The sequence below is a fragment of the Canis aureus genome, chromosome X (assembly GCF_053574225.1).
Source record: "Canis aureus isolate CA01 chromosome X, VMU_Caureus_v.1.0, whole genome shotgun sequence".
Lineage (NCBI taxonomy): Eukaryota > Metazoa > Chordata > Mammalia > Carnivora > Canidae > Canis > Canis aureus.
Window position 1 is genome coordinate 106,617,511 of NC_135649.1, and position 23,185 is coordinate 106,640,695.

Genomic DNA, 23,185 nt, shown 5'->3' on the forward strand with positions numbered 1-23,185 from the left:
AAAAGGCTAACATTGGACTGAACAAACAGGATGAACAAGTCCTCACTATACCTTTAAAATGTGTTCGCTGGACACCTTGTCATCAGGGGACACATACAATCGGATGAGGACAGAATTGCTGTATTGACCACGAAATGCCGCAAGGGTATGCAAAAGACTAAACTTCCTCTCTGACCAAACTCCTTCAGGACCGATGTTAGACTCGAGCACAGGCCAGCGGAAAGGTGAATGCCGCAGGATGTGTAGCAATGGTTTGGCATCGGCTTTTTCAATCGCTTCTGAAAAGGAGCAAATACGAAGGAAGAGTTAGAATTGCAAACTGGATGACCAAACCACCAAACCAGAATGCAGGTGTATCTTCTCAAGAGAAACTTCCCCAGAAGGCCCCAACTGAACATTTCAGCTGTTAGAAGCGCCGTGGATTGGGCATGACCACAGACATAGGACCGTCTATGACCCACACTTCAGTGTGACTGCCTGAACTCGGTCTTCTAGCCAGGATAGCTGACTAGGGAAACTTCTAGGTATTCCCCACAAGAAAAGATGGGCTCACTATAGCCCAATGAGCAATATTAGGCTGAGAACACTCTAGAAGACTAAGGAACAATCCTAAGTAAAGGAAACTACTCAGCCAAACCAACCACTCCCCCAATACATGTGAAATAATGCTTCTAGACTCTTTTGTCGTCTTTTACTACCCTCTTCTAGCTCACCAAATAATACTCCACATCCTAAACAAGTTAACACACTTCCCACAGGCACTGGCTTCTTCCTGTAGTGTTCTTGAGAAAACACACCAGATTAAATGGCAAGTGTTACCTTAACTCTAATCAGACCCAAGATGCCAACATAGGCCAAAGACACCCACCTAAGGTGCCTGTTAGGCTGATGGGGAAGTAGAAGGAGCCAGGCCCACCTGGGAATCTGGATTTTCCTAGACCCCAGTGAGGTTCTATGGGATACAGCAACACTCCCAAATGCCCTCTCTCCCAGGCTCCTTTTCAGACCAGACAGGGCCTCTGGATTCTTATTTCTGTACCACAAACAGTGGGGTTTGCCTTCCTGACCCTCCCCAAGTTTCTCATGGAGTGACTGATACCTAAAAAACCCAAGCCATAGAAATAAAATGCTTTTCCTATTTTCTGCATCAAATCAACCATAGAATATTAAGACAAGGAGAGTCAAAATTCAGTCTTTGAGAAGTGTTCCTCTCCTCAAACAACACTTTTAAACATTAATCGAATTCTTAGTAGTTCTCATTTCCCTTAAACAATATCTTTAAACATTAATAGACTCTCAGAAGGATAGGGTGTTAAATATTTTATTTATTTTCTTTATTACTCACTCTCATTCATGCAAGACGAATAAAGGATTTTGGCTTTCTGTATAGCTTCAGTGTCCCGCCTTCTACTGATAGATTTCTCCAAAAGTGCTAGGAAAATTAAGAAAGGATTCATTAGTAGCCATCCCTACATGGTGCCAAGTTAAAGGTCATTCAATAACCCCAGTCTTGGTCTCCAGAAAATCAAACGTAAAGACAGACAACCCTGGGAAAGACACATCTATAAAAGATATACAGATGGCAGAACCAAGTCTAAGTTGCTTGAGGTTCAAATTTTTTTTAAAAAATTTTTTAACCTTCTCTTTTCCCAGGTTCTCCTAATTCAGAGAAACCAAAAGTTTAATTTCCAACTCAGACTGGCCCTGCTGCAGGGGTTAATGTTTTCTGCCACCTACATAAAAAAACAGAATTCATTTATTCAAGAACCAAAAATAACTGAATTCTGTTCCTTGTTTCTGCACCGAGTAATATTCTCAAAGGAGGCAATTTCATCAGGGTCGGGTTTCTTAAGATTTCTTCACAGCCCAGCCTCTCAGGGAGGTCACCTGGAAGAAATTGCCCATTAGAAGTTTTATTCAATGTTGCATAAACATGCTGTGGACATGAAAAAAGTTGTTTAGACGGGAAATGGAGAGGCGAGATTGGAAAGCCTACCCAAATTGCCTGAAAACTTGTCCATTTACACATGTGGAGTCCTGCCCGTTTAAATGAGGTCATGTGTATGAAATAGCTGCCAGCATAGACATGAGCCCACCCAGAAAATGATTTGCCATTTATAACATCACTGATGCTATTGTTTGATGTTGGAAAATGACAGCTGTCACTATTAAATAGAGGAGGAGGGAAAGGCAAGACTCAATAAAAACTACCCTCCCCCCCAAACACACCTTGGATGTACTTTACTGTATTAATTTACCTACATGAAGCCAGGATGAAGAATCCCCGTGCAGCCCCGTGGCACTGCCTGCATCGAGCTATGTCAAACTGCCGTTGTCAAGGCATTTGGAGTTTATTTCTGAAACAACCTAGCAGCCTCCAAATGACGGCACAACAGATGCTCCCACAGTACTCTGAATAGCTTCAAGACACAATGGAGAGTGCTAATCAAATTAATAAATAATTACATATTCCCTGAAGAGGAACCTCTACTTCTACACCAGAAGTCCTACCTTTCAAAAAATGATGCAGTCCAGAGCTCCTGTCCAGAGCACCTGGACATCAAAGAAGTCCATATAACTACACGGATCCAAATAAAATAAATTGAGTTGGACGTGGGCGTTTTCAATTGTTTCGACTTGTTTGGTGTTTTTTTGTGTGTTATCGTAGCAATAAAAGCAGGATAAGTAGCCCCAAGGACAAGAAGGAAGATTGGTTTTGTTTCTGTTTTTGTTTTTGTTTTAATATTTTATTTATTTATTCATGAGAGACACACAGAGAGGCAGAGACACAGGCAGCAGGAGAAGCAGGCTCCCTGCAGGGAGCCCGACGCAGGACTCGATCCCAGAACTCTGGGATCATGCCCTGAGCCAAAGGCAGATGCTCAACCACTGAGCCACCCAGGCGTCCCTGTTTTTGTTTTTTATTTAATAAGCAGAAAGCTCTAAAACCATACTCACATATAAGTTCTATTCAAAGCAAATCATGTGCCCTTTCTACTGTCACTAGATTGTTGGGGAGATGCATTTGGAAGTAAATAATCCAAATTCTATTTAGGGATGTGATGTTATTCCAATGCTATAAACACTCCACAGATTGCAAACAAGAATGCCCTGAGGACTAAAAACAAGCCATGGGAACAAAAGAACTCAAATAGTAAATATGTACCTGAGTGTGTACCCAAGACAGTGTGTGTATCACAGAAGGTAAAAAGAGGACATGTGATGCTAAGTAGGGCATTCCCAAAACCTTAACTGTGCACAAGTATCAGTAATTAGTTCAGGCATACCCCAGAGATATCATGGGTTCGGTTCCAGACTACTGCAATAAAGTGAATATTGCAATAAAGCAAGTCAAATGAATTTTCTAGCTTCCTGGTGCATATAAAAGTCACTATACTATACTGTATTCTATTAAGTGTGCAATAGCATTATGTCTAAAAACAACAATGTAATACCTTAATTCAAAAAAAAGTACTTCATTGCTGGCACCTGGGTGGCTCAGCGGTTGAGTGCCTGCCTTTGGCTCAGGTCCTGATCCTGGGGTCCTGGGATCGAGTCCTGCATCAGACTCCCTGGTGGGGAGCCTGCTTCTCCCTCTGCCTATGTCTCTGCCTCTCTCTGTGTCTCTCATGAATTATTTTTTAAAAATACTTTATTGATACAAAATGCTAACCATCATCTGAGTTTTCCAACAAGTTTTTCAACAATATTATTTTTGCTGGTGGAAGGTCCTGCCTAGATGTTGATTACTTTTGACAGATCAGGGTGGTGGTTGCCAACGGCTAGGAGGGCTGTGGCAATTTCTTAAGACAACAATGAAGTTTGCCACATAGACCGACACCTCCTCTCAGGATCAAGTTCTCTGTAGCATGAGATGTTGTTTTATGGCATTTTACCCACAGTACAACCTCTTTCAAAATTAGAGTCAATCCTCTCAAATCCTGCCGCTGCTTTATCAACTGAGTTTATGTAATATTCTAAATCCTTGGTTGTCATTTCAACAAGCTTCATAGTGTCTTTGCTAGGAGGAGATTCCATCTCAAGACACTACTTACTTGGGGTGACTGGGTGGCACAGCTGGTTAAGCGTCTGACTCTTGGTTTTGGCTCAGGTCTTGATCTTGGGCTCATGAGATCGAGCCCCGCATCAGGCTCTGTGCTCAGTGCAGAGTCTACTTGAGATTCTCTCTCCCTTTCTCTCTGCCTTCCCATTCATGCTCTCTCTCTCAAATAAGTAAATAAATCTTAAAAAGAAAAAAAAAACTTTCTCTGCTCATCCATAAGAAAAAACTCCCCATCCATTCAAGTTTGATCATGAGATGACAGCAATATAGTCACATCTTCAGGTTCCACTTCTAGTTTTCTTGCTATTTCCACCACATTTGAAATTACTTCCTCCCCTGAAGTCTTGAACCCCTCAAGTCATCTATGGGGGCTGGAATCAGCTTCTTCCAGATTCCTGTGAGTGTCAGTATTCTGACCTTTTCCCATGAATCACACATGCTTTTGACATCATCTAGAATGGTGAATCCTTTCCAGGAGGTTTTTTATTTACTGTCCCCATATCCATCATGGGAATCACTATCTGTGGCAGCTATAGCCTTATAAAACCTATTTCTTAAATAATAAGACTTGAAAGTCAAAATGACTCCGTGATCCATGGGCTGCAGAGTGAATGTTGTGCTAGCAGGCATGAAGGCAACATCAATCTCACTGTACATCTATCTCCATCAGAGTTGGTGACCAGGTGCAGTCACCTCTTTTTCTGATCTGTAGGTCTCAACAAGAGGTTTAAAATACTCATTAAACTATGTTGTGAACAGATGTGCTGTCATGCAGGCTTTGCTGCTCCATTTAGAGAGCACAGGGTAGGTTTAGCCTAACCCTTAAGGGCTCTAGGATTTTCAAAGTGATCAATAAGCAGTGGCTCCAGGGTAAAGTCACCAGGGCTGCATTAGCCCCCGACAAGAGTCAGCCTGTCCTTGGAAGCTTTGAGGCCAGGCACTGACTTCTCCTCTCTAGCTATGCAAGTGCTACGTGGCATCTTCTTCCAAGTAAGGCTGTTCCATCTACAACGTTCAGTGTAGTCATCTTCATGAATTATCTGAGCTAGGTCTTCCGGAGAGCTTGGATGTCTGGGTAACTGGATAAAGGCAGCTTCCCCTTACATGATGGCACCAGCTCCTCCCCTTAAACTTCATGAATCAACTTCTGCTAGTTTCCGACTTTGCTTCTGCAGCCCCTCCCCTCTCTCAGCCTTCACAGCATTCAAGAGTTGGGGCCTTGCTCTGAAGCAGGCTGTGGCCTAAAGGTCTCTATCCTGTGGCTGCTTTGACTCTCTGTCCAGACCCCCCGCAACTTTGTCCGGATCGGCAATAAGCCTGTTTTGCTTCCTTATCATTCGTGTGTTCACTAGGGGAGCACTCTCATTTCCTTCAAGAATGTTTCCTTTGCACTCACAACTTGGCTACCTGGTGCCAGAGGCCGAGCTTCCAACAAACCTTCTTCACTAAGCTTAATCACCTCCAGCTTTTGATTTAAAGTGAGAGATTTCACTTGAACACTTCCAGGCCACTGTAGGGCCATTAATTGGCCTGATTTCAATATTGCCGCATCTTGGAATAGGGAGGCCTGAGGAGAGGGAGCAAGATGGGCAAAGAGCCAGTCGACGAGCAGTCAGAACGCACACAACATTGATCAATTAAGTTTGCCATCTGTATATGGTTCGTGGTGCCCCGGAACAATCACAACGATAACATCAAAGCTCACTGATCACGGATCACCGTAGGAAATAGAAAAATAATGACCAGGTTTGAAATATTCCAAGAACCACCAAAATGTGACACAGAGACATCAAGTGGGGACCACACTGCTGTTGGAAAAATGGCACCAAATACATAGGCTCAATGCAGGGTGACCACAAACCTTCAGGTTGTAAAAACTGCAGGATCTGCCAAGCCCAGTAAAGGGAAGTCCAATAAGGTGAGGAATGGCTGTATGTGTCAGAACTCTGGCTTTGCAGGGCACCGGGGGCGGGGGGGGGCTCAGTGGTTGAACATCTGCCTTCAGCTCAGGGCGTGATCCCGGGGTCCTGGGATCGAGTCCCGCATCGGGCTCCCTGCAGGGAGCCTGCTTCTCCCTCTGCCTGTGTCTCTGCCTCTTTCTCTGTGTCACTCATGGATAAATAAATAAAATCTTTTATTTAAAAAATCTGGCTTCCATACTAGAATATGGCTTTTATTTATTTTTTTAAGATTTTAGGGATCCCTGGGTGGCGCAGCGGTTTGGCGCCTGCCTTTGGCCCAGGGCGCGATCCTGGAAACCGCGGATCGAATCCCACGTCGGGCTCCCGGTGCATGGAGCCTGCTTCTCCCTCTGCCTATGTCTCTGCCTCTCTCTCTCTCTCTCTCTATGTGACTATCATAAATAAATAAAATTAAAAAAAAAAAAGATTTTATTTATTTATTCATGAGAGACACAAAGAGAGAGGGGCCAAGACACAGGCAAAGGGAGAAGCAGGCCTCATGCAGGGAGCCCGACGCGGGACTCGATCCCGGGGCTCCAGGATCACACCCTGGGCTGAAGGCGGCGCTAAACCGCTGAGCCACCCGGGCTGCCCATGGCTTTTATTATTTTTTTTTTATTTTAAAGATTTTTATTTTATTTTAATTTATAAATACTTTTATATATTTATATGTTTAATATTTACGTATAAATATTTATTTATATTTATTTATAAATAAAGATATTTATTCATTTATGGCTCAACCGCTGAACCATCCAGGCATCCCAGAATATGGCTTTTAAAACAAATTCAGCTACACGGGTTACTTGTCATACCCTTTCCCCGTCTCTCCTCCTCATGCCCAAGCAGGCAGGAGAGCATTGATATGCAGACAGTGATGTGGCAATCAGTTGGCAGCATCCATTTTATGTATCTCTGTATTTGAATTAGAGGTAAGAGGAATAAAGTCTAGCCTGGAGAGTAATTAATGAGCAGAAAACAAAGCCTGCCTATCAAAGGCAATTACTCAGGTTATTAAAATGTCCCTAACGCACTGAGAAGGGCTCCTGGGTCACCCACGCAAGGGCATTCCCATCATCATCTGTGTTGCTTCTTGGACAATGTCTCAACCTTCGCCCCTTTCTGGGTATTCTTAACCATGTCACAACAGAAAAGGAAAGCTCCAGTTCATAAAAATCTCTAGTGTGACAAACCTGAGACTACAGAGTCAGTTTCTAAATGCTTCTGATCATCCAATTTGAACATAACCCATATTATGTATTTTTTCTTCTCTAAATTAGCCTTAATCAAATAAAACTGTTTTTCTCATAAACAGATAAAATAGACATATCAAGGGGGTGGGGCTTTCAAATCACACCGAAGTGGTTTCCAGTTGCCGCTTGCTGCTTCTTTCTAGCTGGAAGTAAGCAAATTATATCACTTCTCTAAGCCTCAGTTTCTTCATCTGTAAATCTGGAGCATAACAGTGCCTATCTCCCAGGGTTGTGGTGAAGAGCAAACATTTGAACGCAAAGAAACTCCCTCTGTCGGGACGCCTGGGTGGCTCGGTGGTTGAGAGCCTGCCTTGGGCCCAGGGCGTGATCCTGAAGACCTGGGATCAGGTCTCGCATCAGGCTCCCTGCGTGGAGCCTGCTTCTCCCTCTGCCTGTGTCTCTGCCTCTCTCTATGTGTCTCATGAACAAATAAATAAAATCTCTAAAACATAAAATAGAAAATTTTTAGAAATTAAAAATTAAAAAAAAGAAACTCCTTCTGTCAATGCCCGGACACCCAAGTGATCCATCAATGGGGGCCCAGTCAGCCGTTCACAAAGCTCAAGTAATCAAGCCTGTTTCTCGTGCTTTTCCCTAAATGTTTTTTCCTCCTCCTTTCTCAGGCTATTGGTAGCTGAAGGCCACATGCTAACCCGAGACACGGCCGCTCCATGTACAGGACTGTTTCACAAACAGGACCTGCCCGAGCCACCTGGCCGAGCCCCATGTTCTCCACCATAGAGACAACGCCCCACGAAGAGGGATATTCTGCAGTGTTAACCTTGTACAAATATTTTGTTCGCATTCCTCTTCTTCAACAAGGCATTTTCTTGTGTTGAAGAAATTTTCATGTGTTTCTAATGAGACTATAACATACATACAGAAAGGTACACTGATCATAATTTGAAGGATTTTCACAAAGTAAACACACCCACGTAACCAATGTTATGACCAGAGCCCTAAAAGCCCTTTGTGCTCCCTTCCAGTCACTACTTCTGATCAAGACCACAAATACTCTCATTAAGGAAGTGCTCCCTCAAGTCGATGTCCCCTACCTCTAGGTAATCTACCTTTCTCTTACTGATTTATAGAATTTCTTTATATATTCAACACCAAGTCCTTCGTTGAATAGCAGTATTGTGAAATCTCCCCTTGGATCAGCTTCACTTTCACCATGGCATCATTGGGTGATGAACCAAAATTTTTTATTTTAATATAATCCAAGTTCCCCATTTTATTCTGTGTGTGGCTCGCATATTTGGTGTCCCATTTAAGAAGACTTTGCCTGTCCCAAGGTCATGATATTCTCCTCTGTTTTTTTACAGAATCCTTATTGTTTCACATTCAGATCTACAATCCATGTAGAACTAGTTTCTAGTTCATGGACAGCCATGCCTTTGTAACATAAGCTTGGCTCACAGGGACAACCCGAGGGAGAATTTTCATGAAAATATTTTTGATCATTGGGCCCCAAGTACTGTGACGTAAAAAGTAATCTTGGTACATAAAACCGGCATTAACAATGGCTAGCCTCCATTAAACTGAGTAGTCTGTGGGGCAGGGGCTGGGTCACAATCATCTTTGATCAGCCAGGGCCTACTGCTTAGCATGGTTGGTGCTCAGTCCACATTTGCAGAGTTGAATTCCTGAAAAAGTTAAGTCTGAGAGTTTTTCATCTAACAAAAAAGGAACTGTGAGAAGTTGGACTTCTTCTATCATTGCTCGTTATAATCAGCAACGCCCCAATTATGCAAAATCCATAATCTCCTTCTCTCCCATCCCAGTCTCTGTATCATACAGTGAAATCCAAGAGTTACTTCATCAGTTTTCATGAACACCAGTTTTTAGGATGCCTAAGTTTCATCATACCAGTGGTCTCGAATTCAATCACCCACTTCCTAGTCTTCATCTGTGGGTAAATACTTAGTTGGCACTCAACTTCCTTTAAGCTCAGAAGCTGAGACAGGACCACCAACCTTACTCAATTCACCTCTCCTGCTGAGAAAGGGCTTTTACTGAGGGATCTGGAACAGGAGAAAGAATTCTGAAGGATGGACCAGACTCCTGAAGACTTGGCAGTCCCTGGTAAGTCAAGAGCTCACAACAGTCCCATGCAGCTCAGGCCAGTCATCTGAAGTTTCCACAACATTTAGGACCTTCTCACCTAACACTGTTTTCAAAAATTTCATATGCACAAAGTTTCAGGCCTATGAGCAAATACCTACCAAAAACCTTGGTGCTGAGTTGATGCCATTTGAATGAGATGGCTCGAGGGCACAGGAAGTCTGTCAAAACACACTCTTTTGTGTTCTTTCTCCCAACCCTGCAATCCTTCTCTGTGCCTGTTCTAAAGGGGATCCTCAGTCTACCTGCTAAGAGACCAATGGATGCTGAAGCCATGTGCCTGATTTGCTTAATGCAAACAGTAACTGTGTCCTAAACCTTCATGTCACGTGTCATCAAGGTGAATTCTCAATCTCTTGGTAGATTATGCCAGCATTTCTCCCTCAGAAATCAGGGAGAGTGTCCTCTTAATTCTAGCTCAAAGGAAAAACAGGAAAAATCAAAGCTTTGGAAAGTCGAATCCACATTCTAAGGGAAGGTATGCCCTTCCACACCAACATAACAAACACATTCTCTAGAAATATATATATTTTTAAACCTATTATATCATGGCCTGGTTTCTCCTCTGGTGGTACTTAAAAACCACCTTTGGATGGTCCATGGTAGACTGTCACCTCTAATCTTACTATTTTTAGTCCTTGTTGATTTTCCAGGCTACAGACTTCAATTTGGTTTCCAGGCTCCTCAGTTTATTTACCGTACTGAGAAATTTCATTTTTCTAACTCACACTGCATGGGTATTAAACTCTTAGGCAGCTGGACCTGGAGACTCTAAATCAGCTTGCAAAGCCCGTTGTTATTCTCATTAAAAAATAAAATTCAAGTTAACTAAGTCATGGTCTGTGGATCCCATAGCCCTCACGAACGGTGTGACACCCAACTCTGCAGTTCCGCCGCCCAGAGCCAGTCAAGCATGGGATTACCTGAGTCTTTCTGACACACTGAAAAGACAATAAGAACTGATATTTCTCATTCTTCTGGGAAACTCCCACCTAAATATAGGGAGAGAAACTGTCAGAATCCTTTTCTCTGTTCATTTTTTATCATCATCTTATAAATGATAATTGTTGGCTGGCATCAGCTTAAGAAAAAGGGGCAGAGATTATTTTTAGGGGCACTAACAACCTCTAACTCATCAATCTAAATCATGGGTTACCAAATAACATAAAAATCCCCCCATTTAACACAAAAGACCTCTTTGCCCATAATGAAATCGATTTTATAAAACTGCCAGACTTACAAAAGTCTAATGGAAGGTAACTCTTTTATTATGTTCACTTACAAGTGAATTTATAAGGATTACACTTATCAGGGTTACACTTCAAAATAATTTAAACTAAATTTTAACATTACTCTTTGACAGCATAGAATTACAATGAACCTGCCAATATGATATTTTAACTCATAAAAATAGCTTTCCTAGTTAGATAATTTGCATCTTAGCAGATAATTCAATGTAAGGCCTGTGGTGAATTTAAAGTCACTAAAATCCATCTTCATTTTTTTTCCTATACTAAAAACCCTAATTACATATTTTGTCCTGCCACTTTCTAGCATCTTAACATTATAAGGGAAAGGTCATTCATGGTTATGTTTCCCTGGCAGGGGTCCTTCCTGAGCAGTCCTGAACATCCAAGGACCCAGTGGTGATAGCATTCATTTATCAAACACCTGCTCTGTGCCAGGTGTATTGTACATGACCTCAATTAATCCCCCACAAACCCTAAGAAGCATGTATCACTGATCCCATTCTACTCCACTCCTGAGAAGACCCTAAGAACCTGTCCAAGGAAACTCAGGTAGTAAAGGTTAGATCTCTGAGTTGGGCTCAGGTCTCTTAACTCCTGTTCATTCAACCATCAGGTACCCAGCAAAACTGTGCAAGTCGCTTTTGTGTGTGAGAACAAGGTCCCCAAGTGGTTAAGCCTGAGGCAGCAATGCCCTCATGGACTTTAATGGAGCTCTCAATCTTAACTGGAAGGCATTCCCTGGTGACACTGAGACATGTTTTTGAAGTCGTGCACCAACTCCGTGCTGAGCCATCTACCACTATGCCCTGTCACCCCATTTGTAACCAGGGAGACACACTCCTGAGGCACCTAGCTAGCCAGGGAACGGAAGCCTAGTGATGTTAGGACAGGACAAAGCTGGCTGGTCCCTAAGGCTTGACTTTACATCATGTCCTGGTCTAAACCAGTGGTGTCCAAACTTGAACAGGCCTTCTTGATGCCTATGATCCCAGGAAACATCGCCAGCCCAGATTCCCTCCTCCCCCATTCCCCATTCCGCTCAAAGTCAATGCTGATTGCCGATTTCCTCACCCAACAGCTTCCTTTTAATTAAACGTCACCATTCTCCAAGGAGAGCACTACTTTGTTTTGTTCTATAGACGCTCTCTGTGTTATTGCCCCTTTTAAGTCTAAGTTAGTTCCTCAGTTCTGCAAAGCACAGCTTTAAAATTTCCTTTCTCAAAGGTAAGGGTTTAAGGTGAGGGTTGATTCACTGGTTCAAAGAGCAAAACAACCCCCCCCCCAAAAAAAAAAAAACTACATGATGCCAGGAAGACTTCCAAAGTGAAAAAAAAATACAGGACAGCTATTTTCAACTCCAGCTTATACCACACCCTACGGCAAGGAAGAGTGGGATAAATATTGCATCCCTCAAATCCTAAAAAATCTGAGCTCTAGACTTGACAATTCCTCCCTCATCTGTGAAAGCGGCATCAAAACACTGTAAACATAGGTTTAAAAAGCCACTTCCCAACTAACCCCTGTTTTCACTCCCACCTTCCATGAGGAGGTAAGAGTAGCAGAGGTTCTATTCCCAGCTGTTCAAACTACAGTGTGTGGTCAAGAAAGGCTGCCTTTTTTTAAAGACTTTATTTATTTGAGAGAAAGAGAGAGAGAGAGAGAGAAACAAGCAGACGCTGTGCTCAGCACAGAGCCCAGAGCCTGATGTGGGGCTCAACCTCAGGACCCTGAGACCATGACCTGTGCTGAAATCAAGAGTCCCACGCTCAACCAACTGCGCCACCCAGGAGCCCCAGGCTGTCCTCCTTAAATGGGGTTTCTAGCAGTGAGGGATTAGGAACTGGGCTCTCTTCTCTTCTCTATCCCAAAGAGGAGAAGCAACAGCACCTTTGACAGAAGCCAAAGGAGTGAAAGGGCTAACAGGAAGACAGGAAATTTCCATGCCCACCGGCTGCTGCTGTGGCCTCGGCAGCGGATTCTGGGGAACCACCTGGAGGTACCAGGCAAAGTACATTTCTAAGTTCAAAGAGACCAGGGGCTACAGAGAAGAGACAATGGCCCTGCACACTGACCTGAGGAGAACACAGAGAAAAGAATACCCAGTAATGCTTGGGGTTCTCTCTAAGAAAGAAGACAAACTCAACCTTCCATTCAGATCCCAAGCTAGAAAACAGAACAGCGCGACAGGGCCTTCTGAACTGGCCTCCACACATCAAGCCATTTTCTACACGCAGCCAGTGTGTTCTGGCAAAAGCCATCACACCCCTCAATATGACATGTACAAACGGTCTCCCAGTGCCCGGGGACAGAGGCGAAAATCTTCACACGGCCTACAAGGCCTGCACGCTCTTGGCGCCTCCTCTCTCTTCAATCTTGTCTTTTGTCCCTTTTCCCTTTAAACTCTGAGCTCCAATCACACTGGGCTTCTTGGGTTTCCTCAAAGGCACCAGCTGGACAAAGCCTCCGCTCACGCAACTCTTTCCGCCTGGGTTAAAATTGGAGACATTTGAAATGTTAGACCCATAATCTGTGGGGGACAAATTATATGGCTGGATTGGCCCGGGCTAGTCACATAATTCCCCTGACCTTTGCTTCCTCGGATGTAGGGCAAAGACAGAAATAAACAATGATGGCCAACAGCACCAAATTAGAGTGAGGAACCAGAGAGAAAACAAATGAGAGGCTAAAGGAATAAAATTAGTAACAAGAAATGTTTGGGCCTTGGGGAAGTGAACTTAGGAATTCAGAATAGACAGCAGGGAGGAGAAGTCGTTTCATTTGGGACTTAATCGAAATGACCACTGTAGGAAGCAGACTTGTGAGTCTACCAGCACATACTTGCGTGTTTCTCTCAGAAATAACGGTTCCCACACCTACCTCAGCTGCTGATGAAAATAAAAGACCTTCTCATTTTCTAAATTAAAAGGCCCATACATGTTTTAAAAATACCCCTCATTGTGTAAATATGAACACCACTGAGCCTTTCCAAACAAACATTTCTTATTTGTGACAAGCTATTCTCCAACCAGCATATAATTAATTTTCCTGTTATGGGTAGTGCCTTTTTACACGGAATGTTCTCTTGACACTTTAGAGCAAATAGTCCATCATTACTAATTCATTAAGCATTCAAAGAGATGCTATTAATCACAATGAACTAATGTGGTATTAATGGGTAGGTTATTAATCTGCAATTACATGCAGATTTCCTAATAAATTCAAGTTGCCCAAGTTTTTTGAGGAGGAAGGCAAGGGAAAACGAAATGAACAAATCTTTCAGAAAACAAATTAAGGGGAAGAAATCTCTCTCCCTGAATCATAAAACAATACACACAAACTTCCTGTGTTCTTTTTGTCCTAAGAAATCTTTGTTTTGACCCAATATAAGGACATTTCTAGTATATAGATTTTTTTAAGATTTACTTATTTGTTCATGAAAGACAGAGAGAGAGGCAGAGACATAGACAGAGGGAGAAGCAGGCTCCCCGCAGGGAGCCTGCAATGGGACTGGATCTTGGATCCCAGGATCACACCCTAAGCCAAAGGCAGATGCTCAACCGCTGAGGCGCACCCAGGCATCCCATCTAATATATAGATTTTAATCGAAATCACAGTTATAAATGGAGAAAAAACAAGACCACCCCTGAAGAGGTGAGTCTCTTCAGTGACATACCATGTCCTTGGACATCCTAAAGCCTGGCCACTCAACACAGGGTCCCCAGACCAGCAGTGTGGGCATCACCTGTGAGCTTGTCAGAAGTGCAGACTCTTGGATCCTTTCTCAGACCTACCGAATCAGAATGTTCACTTTACCAAGATCCCCAGGTGACTCATGTACACCCTCAAGGCTGGGAAGAACAGTATTACAGTCGGGCTCTGTAGCTGCATACCAGAGTCGAAGGGGGAAGGGGGGTGTTTGCTTAGACGCCACTGCATGGTAAAACCTAGGAATACAGAGGTGGGAACGTCATGCAAATCTCACTGAGTATTGTTTAAAGCACAGAAATGAGGTGGATGTGTCGAGCAGCTGGGGAGGCTGGATTATCGGAAATACAATTTACATAGCATATTTCATCTGTTCTAAGCAGCATATTTTTTTTCCGCTTCTTAATATCTCTGAAATTGGAATCCATCTTAAACCTGTCAGTCAGGTACAGTCACGGCCTGCCCTGGTGGGAACCTGAGCGAGCAGTTCTCACAGTGGGCCCTTGAAACAAGTTGGCTGCACAGCCAGTAAATGGTCACTCAAAATGTCTACAGAAAGATTTCAATACGATTGGGGCATGAAATGAAAACTTAGTGTGTATCCAAATAGGCAATCGTGGAGGACACTCCTGGAACTGATGGAGAGCACTTTTTTAAGAAACGCCGAATCACTGCTGCTATGGACACAAAGATGTTTTGTGAAAAACCCAAAGCACTGCTGACTTGAAATCCAAAGGACTGTGCAGAAGTTTTAAGGCTACTCTAATCAAGCTCTCCTGCTTGCATTTTCCTTTTAATTAGTGCAAAAGAGTAAAAGAGTCATATGATCAAAGTTAATGTCTACAAGAACTCTTTCAATGAACATAAAGCAAAAATGCCAGGTGAAAGGAAGGCACCATGTAGTAGCTTCGTCTTGGCTGGCATATGTGAAGTAATGGGGCATCATAGAGTTGGCGGTATTTCTGATTCAGTGCTATTAACTCACTCAAGGCTAGGGGAGACTCAGCAATGTGTGTTCGTTCTCTTGCTTAATTTGAAGTCAAATCCACAGAACAAGATTGCATATAACTAGAACATCGCCATCACAGGAGACCCAGCATTTTTCATTCTGAGAAAAGAATTATATACGTCTAGAAATTTAAGGCTATTTGGATTTAAATAAAAGAAAGCAATATAAAAATGTCTCGAAATGACTCCAAAAACATTTGAAGAACAAGTAAAGCTCTGGGCGAGGTGAGATATTCTGAGTCTTGAATCCTGGGTGTCACATGCACACCGCAGGTCTGGCCGAGTGCGCAGGCAGGCGGGAGGCATCTGGCAAGAGCACTTCCATAGACGTCCTGCCACACCATGGGCTGCGCAGCCTTCAGACCTCAGCCGGAGCCACAATTGCTTGTTCTCCTCACCCAGCACTTCCCACATGTTCCCCACCAGACATGTTTCATTCTGGCAATGACCTACAGCTTTCAAACCCTAACTTGCTCTTCTCCACAGTTTAGAGTTTCCAGATGGACATCGACACCTCTGACCTCAATTAAAATAACAGACCTCTAGGTCTTAATTTACTTGCACCGTTGTGTATCCAAACCAGTGTGTAGATCAGGGGGAAAAAAGAAATCCCTTGTCTTTTCCTTTATTATTCTGAGACTTGGCCAAAAGATTGGGAAATGTAAATCGAGAGAAATTAATAAGTTAAGGTGCTGCCCGGCATTCTTTAATGTCAACTAGCAAAGCATATTGCCAGAGCAGTAGTTTTGAATGGGTCTCAGCTCAGAAAACTCAGGGAACATTCTCCAATGGACATTGCCTACAGTTCATGACTCCGTTGTTTGGTTTTCACCCTTTGAGTAGGTTCTCAAATTTGGCTCCACATTAAAGTCACCTGGGGAGGGAGGAGGGGGTGGCTAAAGATCCAGAAGGCCAGGCTCCACCCCAGACCAATTACATCAAAAGTCGTAAGGATGGGGCCCAGGCATCTGTGTTTTTTAAGCTCCCTCGTGATTTCGGTGTGCAGCCATCGGTGAGAAGCACGGCTCTAGAACAGCCCCATCCACTACAGAAGCTGGGAGTCATGTGAGGCTACTGAACACTGGAAATGCAGTTCATCTACATGGAGATGGGTAGCAAGTATAAGAAGCATACCAGAGTCCAAAGACTTAGGAACGAAAGAATGTAAACTGTCTTGTGAACAAGTTTTTATACTGATTACGTGAAATGAAAATTCTTTGGATATGTTGGGTTGGACAGAATCATGGGATTTTACCTGGTTCCTTTTTTCCTTTTCTAACTCAGCTGTTGAAAAATATAAAATTAACAGGTAATTTGCATTTGTGACTTCTATTACATTTCTGGACAATAGTGACTTTATAGGTCCTTCGCTGTGTGAATATGAATGAAATACTTAACCTCTCCAAGCCTCCGCTTTCACAACTATAAAATGGAACAATACCATCTTCTTAGCTTGTCAAGATTTTTACCAGGCGCTAAGGGTCAAACCATCTGAATCCAAATCCTAGCTCCACTGCCTATCAGCTATGTGATCTTGGGCTGCTCGATGGGACTGCTCAGTGCCTTTGCTTCCTCATTGACAAAATGGAGATATATCTTCCATCTTATGGACATGGTGGGAGTTCACTTTAGACAGCTCAACTAAGGATATTATTAAACAAAGTCATCTCTATACAGTGCCTGGCTTCCTAGGCCCTTCTCCATGTTATGCATTCCTAGGAATTATTTTATAATCATTAAGAGCTCATTTTATAGCAAGGAGTAGAAATCCTGCCCATTAGTAATACACTGGGGGAGAAATAGGCATTTTGCCACACCTTAAAGATGCCCAACCCATCCACACCATCAAGTTGCAGTCTCAGAGATGAGGGTGAGAATACAGCCAAAGCCATCTCATCAGGGAGATCGGAAATGCAAGGGCGAAATTTTCAACTCAGTTCGCGGTCACCTTGTGTGCAAGCAACTTTTTCATTTTTCTGGTACCTCAGTCTTGCCACTGACCAATGAGGAGTAGAGTAAAGGTAATGGACTGACCCACTTCTCTAAAGACACAGGTTTCAAGGTCCAGGAGATCTGAGTCATCTGCTTCTGCTGTGAAATCTGGATGACCCTTGGAAGTTCCCGCAAAGATCCCACATTCTCAGCTCCATTATCATTCCAGCTTGTGGCAACAACAGCAAGAACATGTGGGGACTTGGAGGAGCTTCAGGAATCACTGCCACAGCTCACGTGGGTACGCCTCGGAACTGTCACCACCGAAACCAGCTAGGATTTGTCTTCCCTTTCCAGTCATCATCTTTCAGGAAGTGGCTTTTTAAAAATATGCAACCCTTCTGAACAACTGCCAAGTAAAATACACTTACACACACCAACCATGCAAAATGGGGCCTGGGTGTGGAGAAGCTGGGAAGTGTCCCTGTAGGTGTATATGTGTCCTTCTCAGGAGGCACAGGTCCTGTGCCATCAGTCCGGCCAGAGAACTTATCTTTAGTCAAAAGAACCTAAATTTAGTAGGCAGTCTTCTAAAGTAAAAAATGTTTCTTTCTTCCTACCACATTCAAGCTAACTGGCAGGAAACTTTTCATAACGTGTTGCAATACTTAGGCCACAAAAATGCCCCTCGTCTGCTTCCCCTCTCCTTTGTTTCAGTCCTTATTCCAGGCACAGCGTTTCCAGGCTGTAGCTCCACTTCTCGGGAAGCTCAGCATTCCCTGTTACAAGTAAAAAATCTCACCAATGGATTTCGACATCTTTCATTGGCCCATCTCACTCCTGTTGCCTCTCCCCAAGACCTTTCAGTGCCCCCCTCCCAACAACGCCAAGTTCCATGGATTTGGTCTTTCCCTTGGGACTCTTGTTCATAGCACCTCCAGAACTATAGTCCCCTCTATCCCTACCCTTCCAAGCTCAACCAAGAGTCCCTGTCTTCAAGGATCGGATAACAAGCAAGGTCTTTCATACAACATGTATTATGTACTTGTGAATGAAGACTCTACTTTGTGTGTTACTGTCTTCAATCATTTGCGTTGCATCTAAGTATTTTTAAGTAGACCACGGCAAAAGCTGTATTGTCTCTAGCTGGGCATTGACTTTTAACTCTCTGCTTTCAGAAGAGGCTTGTGACAACACTCAGCAATTTCACCTATAAATATATTTATTCCATGGCATAGGTAATCGCACAAAGCCTGCACTGTAATCAGTTCGAGGTTTGGTGTTGGCACAAATCTCCAAACACAAAACTCTGGCTTCACCTAATGTCCTTATAAACATATATGAGCTGTTGGTAATGTGCTTATTACCCAGGGATTCAAGGGTAATGTGGACTGTTCAAAGATTTGGGCATGAGCGGACCCATGGTGTCACGTAATAGCCAACTCTACTTGAAACACCTAGATGAGGATGCATCAAAGGGCTGGAGTTTAGTGAAACTACACCTTCTTGAGGCCTGCCCCAGCAACCTTTACCCAGGCAGTGGTTTTTTGTGCCACACATTCCCTGGACAGGCTCTTAAAGCCTAACGATCATTCTTAAAATAATGTTTATGAATACACAGGTTTACAACAGAAACCAGTCATTCTGAAGCACAGTTAATAAAACAGTTGGTTTACTGTTTGTAACCATGATATCTGTGCTACTTCCTTAAGTCACTAAATAATACGATGCAGTATTGGGTCTAACCATTGCTGTGATTCTGAAATGGTGATGTGTGTAGATAATATTTCAAGATACTTGCAACATCTATATCAAGACCAAAAAATCATGATTCCCATTGGTAACGGTGTCACAGCCAACAACACTAGAGTTTTGCCTGCTTTCATAATTAAAGAAAATGCTAAAGTTCCACCAGAGGTTAGTGAAAATAAAGGTGCATCTTTTCCCCTTCAAGTCCCTGGAATTCTACAGGCAGCCCTCTTGAGGTAAGAATCCCCTAGGCAGAAAGAAAAGAAAAAAGAGAAGAAAGGCAAACAGGTGAGAACAACAAAAAAGTGACATCTAAAGAGGATGTAGAACAGCCTAAGATGACCCTTTCCTCGTTTTCACCAATTCCACTTGCCTCTTCTCTCTTTTCCTGCAGGAGGGATTGAAAACTCATGTCCCCCCAACCAATGTGTCGTCCAAACAAACAAATTATCAAAATCCTGCAGGTCTGAGGTCGCAACCAAGGTCTGCCAATAAAAGCTAGGAACACACACAGATGTCCTAACCTACTGTTTCCATTTCCAGGCTCCTTCCTTTCAGGATCAGCGGCCTTATTTACAGGCACCGTGAGACTTTCGGGAAGAACTACACTGTACCATTTTACTTTGCTGGTGCTGCTAAAGTTTTGTAATCAATTTGTCATTTTTCATGTGGCCAGGAATCTAACATGTATCAACCACCTACTACATGCCACTAGCTTTCAAAAATGTTAATTTCAAAATAAATAAATAAATAAATAAATAATTTTTTAAAAAATTAAAAATGTTAATTTCATCCTCGTGAAATTAACAATAATAGCAGGTGTTATTTATTGAGTTCTGTGCAGAAGACTTTTGATGCACCTCATTGAATCAATCCAACAGGATCACCAGATAAGAAACTCCGAGTCAGAGGAAAGCGGTTTGCCAGCGGTCACAGAGCCAGGAAGTTCTCTTTGTCCTTAGTATAACTGACACAAGATCACGCCACCAGAGAGCCTTGGAGCCCCAGGAAGGGCTCTAGCCTGCCTCACTGTCCATTCCCCTGTCCTGCCTCCCTGAGGCCTGGAACAGAAATGAAGAACAACTGACAATTACCCTTCCCCTCCCATCAGGGGCAAGCACCAGCTGCATCTCAGGACTCCTCTGGAACAGCACGTCGGGCCCTAGGCCCAGATGGAGGGGGAAAAAGAAGAGAAGAGCAAGCCACCCCTCCCCACTGAGTCAGCCAGCCACTCACAGAGGGCACAGTCTTTCTCTCCTCTCCTTACCAAGTATTAGTAAGCACCAACTCTATGCCAGGCACGATGCTGGGTGCTGAGTCACAGCAGAACCCAAAAAGACAGGCAGAGGTAAGACAAACAGCAAGCAAATACACAAACAAGATAATTCGAATGGTTATGAGTGCCACAAAGAACACTAATACAGTAACAGGATGAGGGACTGGAGATGAGAGTAGGGAACTATTTTTAGGGACCGTGTTCTCTGCCCCTTCTCTATCACTAACATAAACTTGAATTTATACCCACGTAGCTCACCTTTCCAATGGCCTATTCGTGGCTCTAGAGCAGCATCGACAGAAACATTATCTGAGCTATATATGGCATTATTCATTTCCTTGTACATTTAAAGATAAGAAAAATGAAACAGGTGAGGTTGTTTAATAATATATTCTAACCAAAGAGGTCTTAAAATACTATCATTTTAATATATAATTGAGGAAAGGGCACCTGGGTGGTTGAGTGTCTGCCTTTGGCTCAGGTGGTGATCCTGGAGTCACCGGAATGAGTCCCACATTGGGCTCCCTGCAGGGAGCCACTTCTCCCTCTGCCTGTGTCTCTGCCTCTCTCTGTGTCCCTCATGAATAAACACATAAAATCTTTAAAAAATGTAATTGAGGAAATAAATCATCAACTTCTTGGTGAAATATTTTACATTTTTTTAAATGAAGTCTTTGAAATTTAGTGTGTATTTTTTATTTATACCACATTTCAAGTCCAGCTAGCCATACTTCAAGTACTCAAAAGCCACCAGTGGTGGTGAGGGGGGTTACCTGGGTGGCGTAGTCGGTTATAACATCCAACTCTTGGTTTGGGCTCAGGCCAGATCTCGGGGTTGTGAGATCAAGCCCTGCATCAGGCTCCACTTTCAGTGCAGAGTCTGCTTGAATTTCTCTCTCCCTTTGCCTCTGCCCCTCCACCTCGCTTGTATGGTCTTTCTCTCGCAAATTAATATATAAAATGTTTTTTAAAAAGTCCTGAGTAGCTAGTGGATTACAGTACTTATTAAAACATTTTCTGCTGTTCAGATGTTTAAGTTCCACATGCGTAGTCCTGAGGGTCTTATTAATCTCTGCACTTCTGTATCCTCCTGTGTCTAACACAATGCCTCTTGCTAGATATGAATGAAAAACTATAAATTTTAATTGCTATTGCTACTGGCAAGGATTTTATGACCAAACAGACTTAGAAAAAATCACAAGACAATGAATGTTGAAGCAGAGAGAAACAAAGAAATAGGATCTTTAATGATATGGTGCAGCTGCTGGATCCATCCTTACCTGAAGTCTACATATTATCAGACACTTTGGTTCCTTGAACCAGAAAATGTTCTCTATTTTTAAGCCAGGTGGAGTTGGGATTTTTGTTACCTGTTACTGAAAGCAACTGGTGCCAAGAAAAAAGTAAATGCCAAGTCAATTGTCTTGACTTCACAGATTAATTAATACAGCCACTATGTTGGCAAACTGAACTCCAATAAAAAGAAATTAAAAAAATAAAAATAAAAAAATAAAAATAAATTAATACAGCCAAAATGCTGTACATTTCAGTCTATTTAAAGTGAATGTAAAAAAATAGAAATAAAAATAAATAAAGTGAATGTATTTCCCCAAAATTAAAGAGCACATAACCCAGAATGGATCTAATGAACAGATCTGGTTCTTGTCAAGTGCACCAAACTTATATGTAATATCAACCACTGTGGCAGAAGAGCTACGTGAAAGCCACAGGAAAAAAAGATCAGATCTTAAAATCAAATGCTTGGAGCAGAGAAAAGTTATAAAGACAAGGGCATGCACTGGAAGTAGAAAGGGACACACCAGGAAGCCTAAAATGCTATCAGAACTAGCAGACCACAGCTTTGACACATGATGGCCGTTCTCATGGCCTCTTCACTTCCTTCAGCTATTTAGAAAAACATATTCTAGAGCTACATACACATTTTTCAAAGAGGCTTCAGGAAGAAATTCATTTGTCTGTTTGAGGTGTTTCCTAACAAGAAATTGCTAAACTTTTTAAATCGGACTTCTTTCCCTTTCCTCACACTCTTCACACCCCCACCCCTACCCATCCTCAAATGGTGTTCTGAGAGTAGGAAAAACACAGACAACCAACAACAAAAATTTTTTTCAGGTAAAATCATTTTGTTTCACATTCTAAATGTCTTCTAGACAGGCCCAAATCTTCACGGGCCACCTCTCTGTGCGTGCAGGACTTAGGATGACATAGGTAGAATTTGGCAATTTGCTGCTTCATGTGTGGCCACGTGAAAAAGAGCCAGCATGGTCACAAAAACAGGAATCTGCTCTGAGTGGGCACCCTGCCCCCTGCCATTTATACAGCAGATTGAGATTTAACGGTGCTGAGTTTTGCCAAGAATAAAAAGCCAATCACCACAATGGCTGGTTGCTCCCTAGCACTTCTCCACCATATCCCCATTTTTTTTTCTAGTCTGACGTTTGTTTCAAAGAACTTAATGGTGTCAGAGCTCAGTTTGGTACATCATAGTGTGTTCGTGGTGCCAGGAAAATGGCACCGTTCACTGTCTTCAATCGGCTGAACTTCCTAATTATCAAATGACTTTACAGAAGCTAAAGTTTCCAGTTGCCCATTATCTGCAAAAGATGATTTGGCTAGGATCATTATGGCAAAAACAAGATTTGGAGGGGTTATTTAATTATGAGAACCATCTGAATCTCAGCCAGCAGATATTTACAAATAAATAACCCATCTATGAATCATAATCATCTTTCTTTGCTCATTAATGCGTAGACCCTACTTCATCTTATTGTTCTGCTGGTACTGTCTGTGCTTGAACATAATAATATACTGCATTTCTTTACAAAATATTGGCAAAGATTGCT

The 23,185-nt window shown here is 42.7% G+C and overlaps 1 protein-coding gene across 5 annotated transcripts in view; it reads right to left on the reverse strand.

Moving 5' to 3' along the window:
- The window catches only part of PHEX (phosphate regulating endopeptidase X-linked), a 209,922-nt gene that overhangs the window by 163,872 nt on the left and 22,865 nt on the right, over window positions 1–23,185 (reverse strand). For all 5 annotated transcript variants that reach the window (XM_077890216.1, XM_077890213.1, XM_077890215.1 and 2 more), the window contains 2 exons: window positions 1,346–1,432; window positions 52–278 (listed from right to left, as the gene is read on the reverse strand). In XM_077890216.1, the coding sequence (XP_077746342.1) occupies window positions 52–278; window positions 1,346–1,432 (314 nt within the window). The remainder of the gene's footprint in view (window positions 1–51; window positions 279–1,345; window positions 1,433–23,185) is intronic.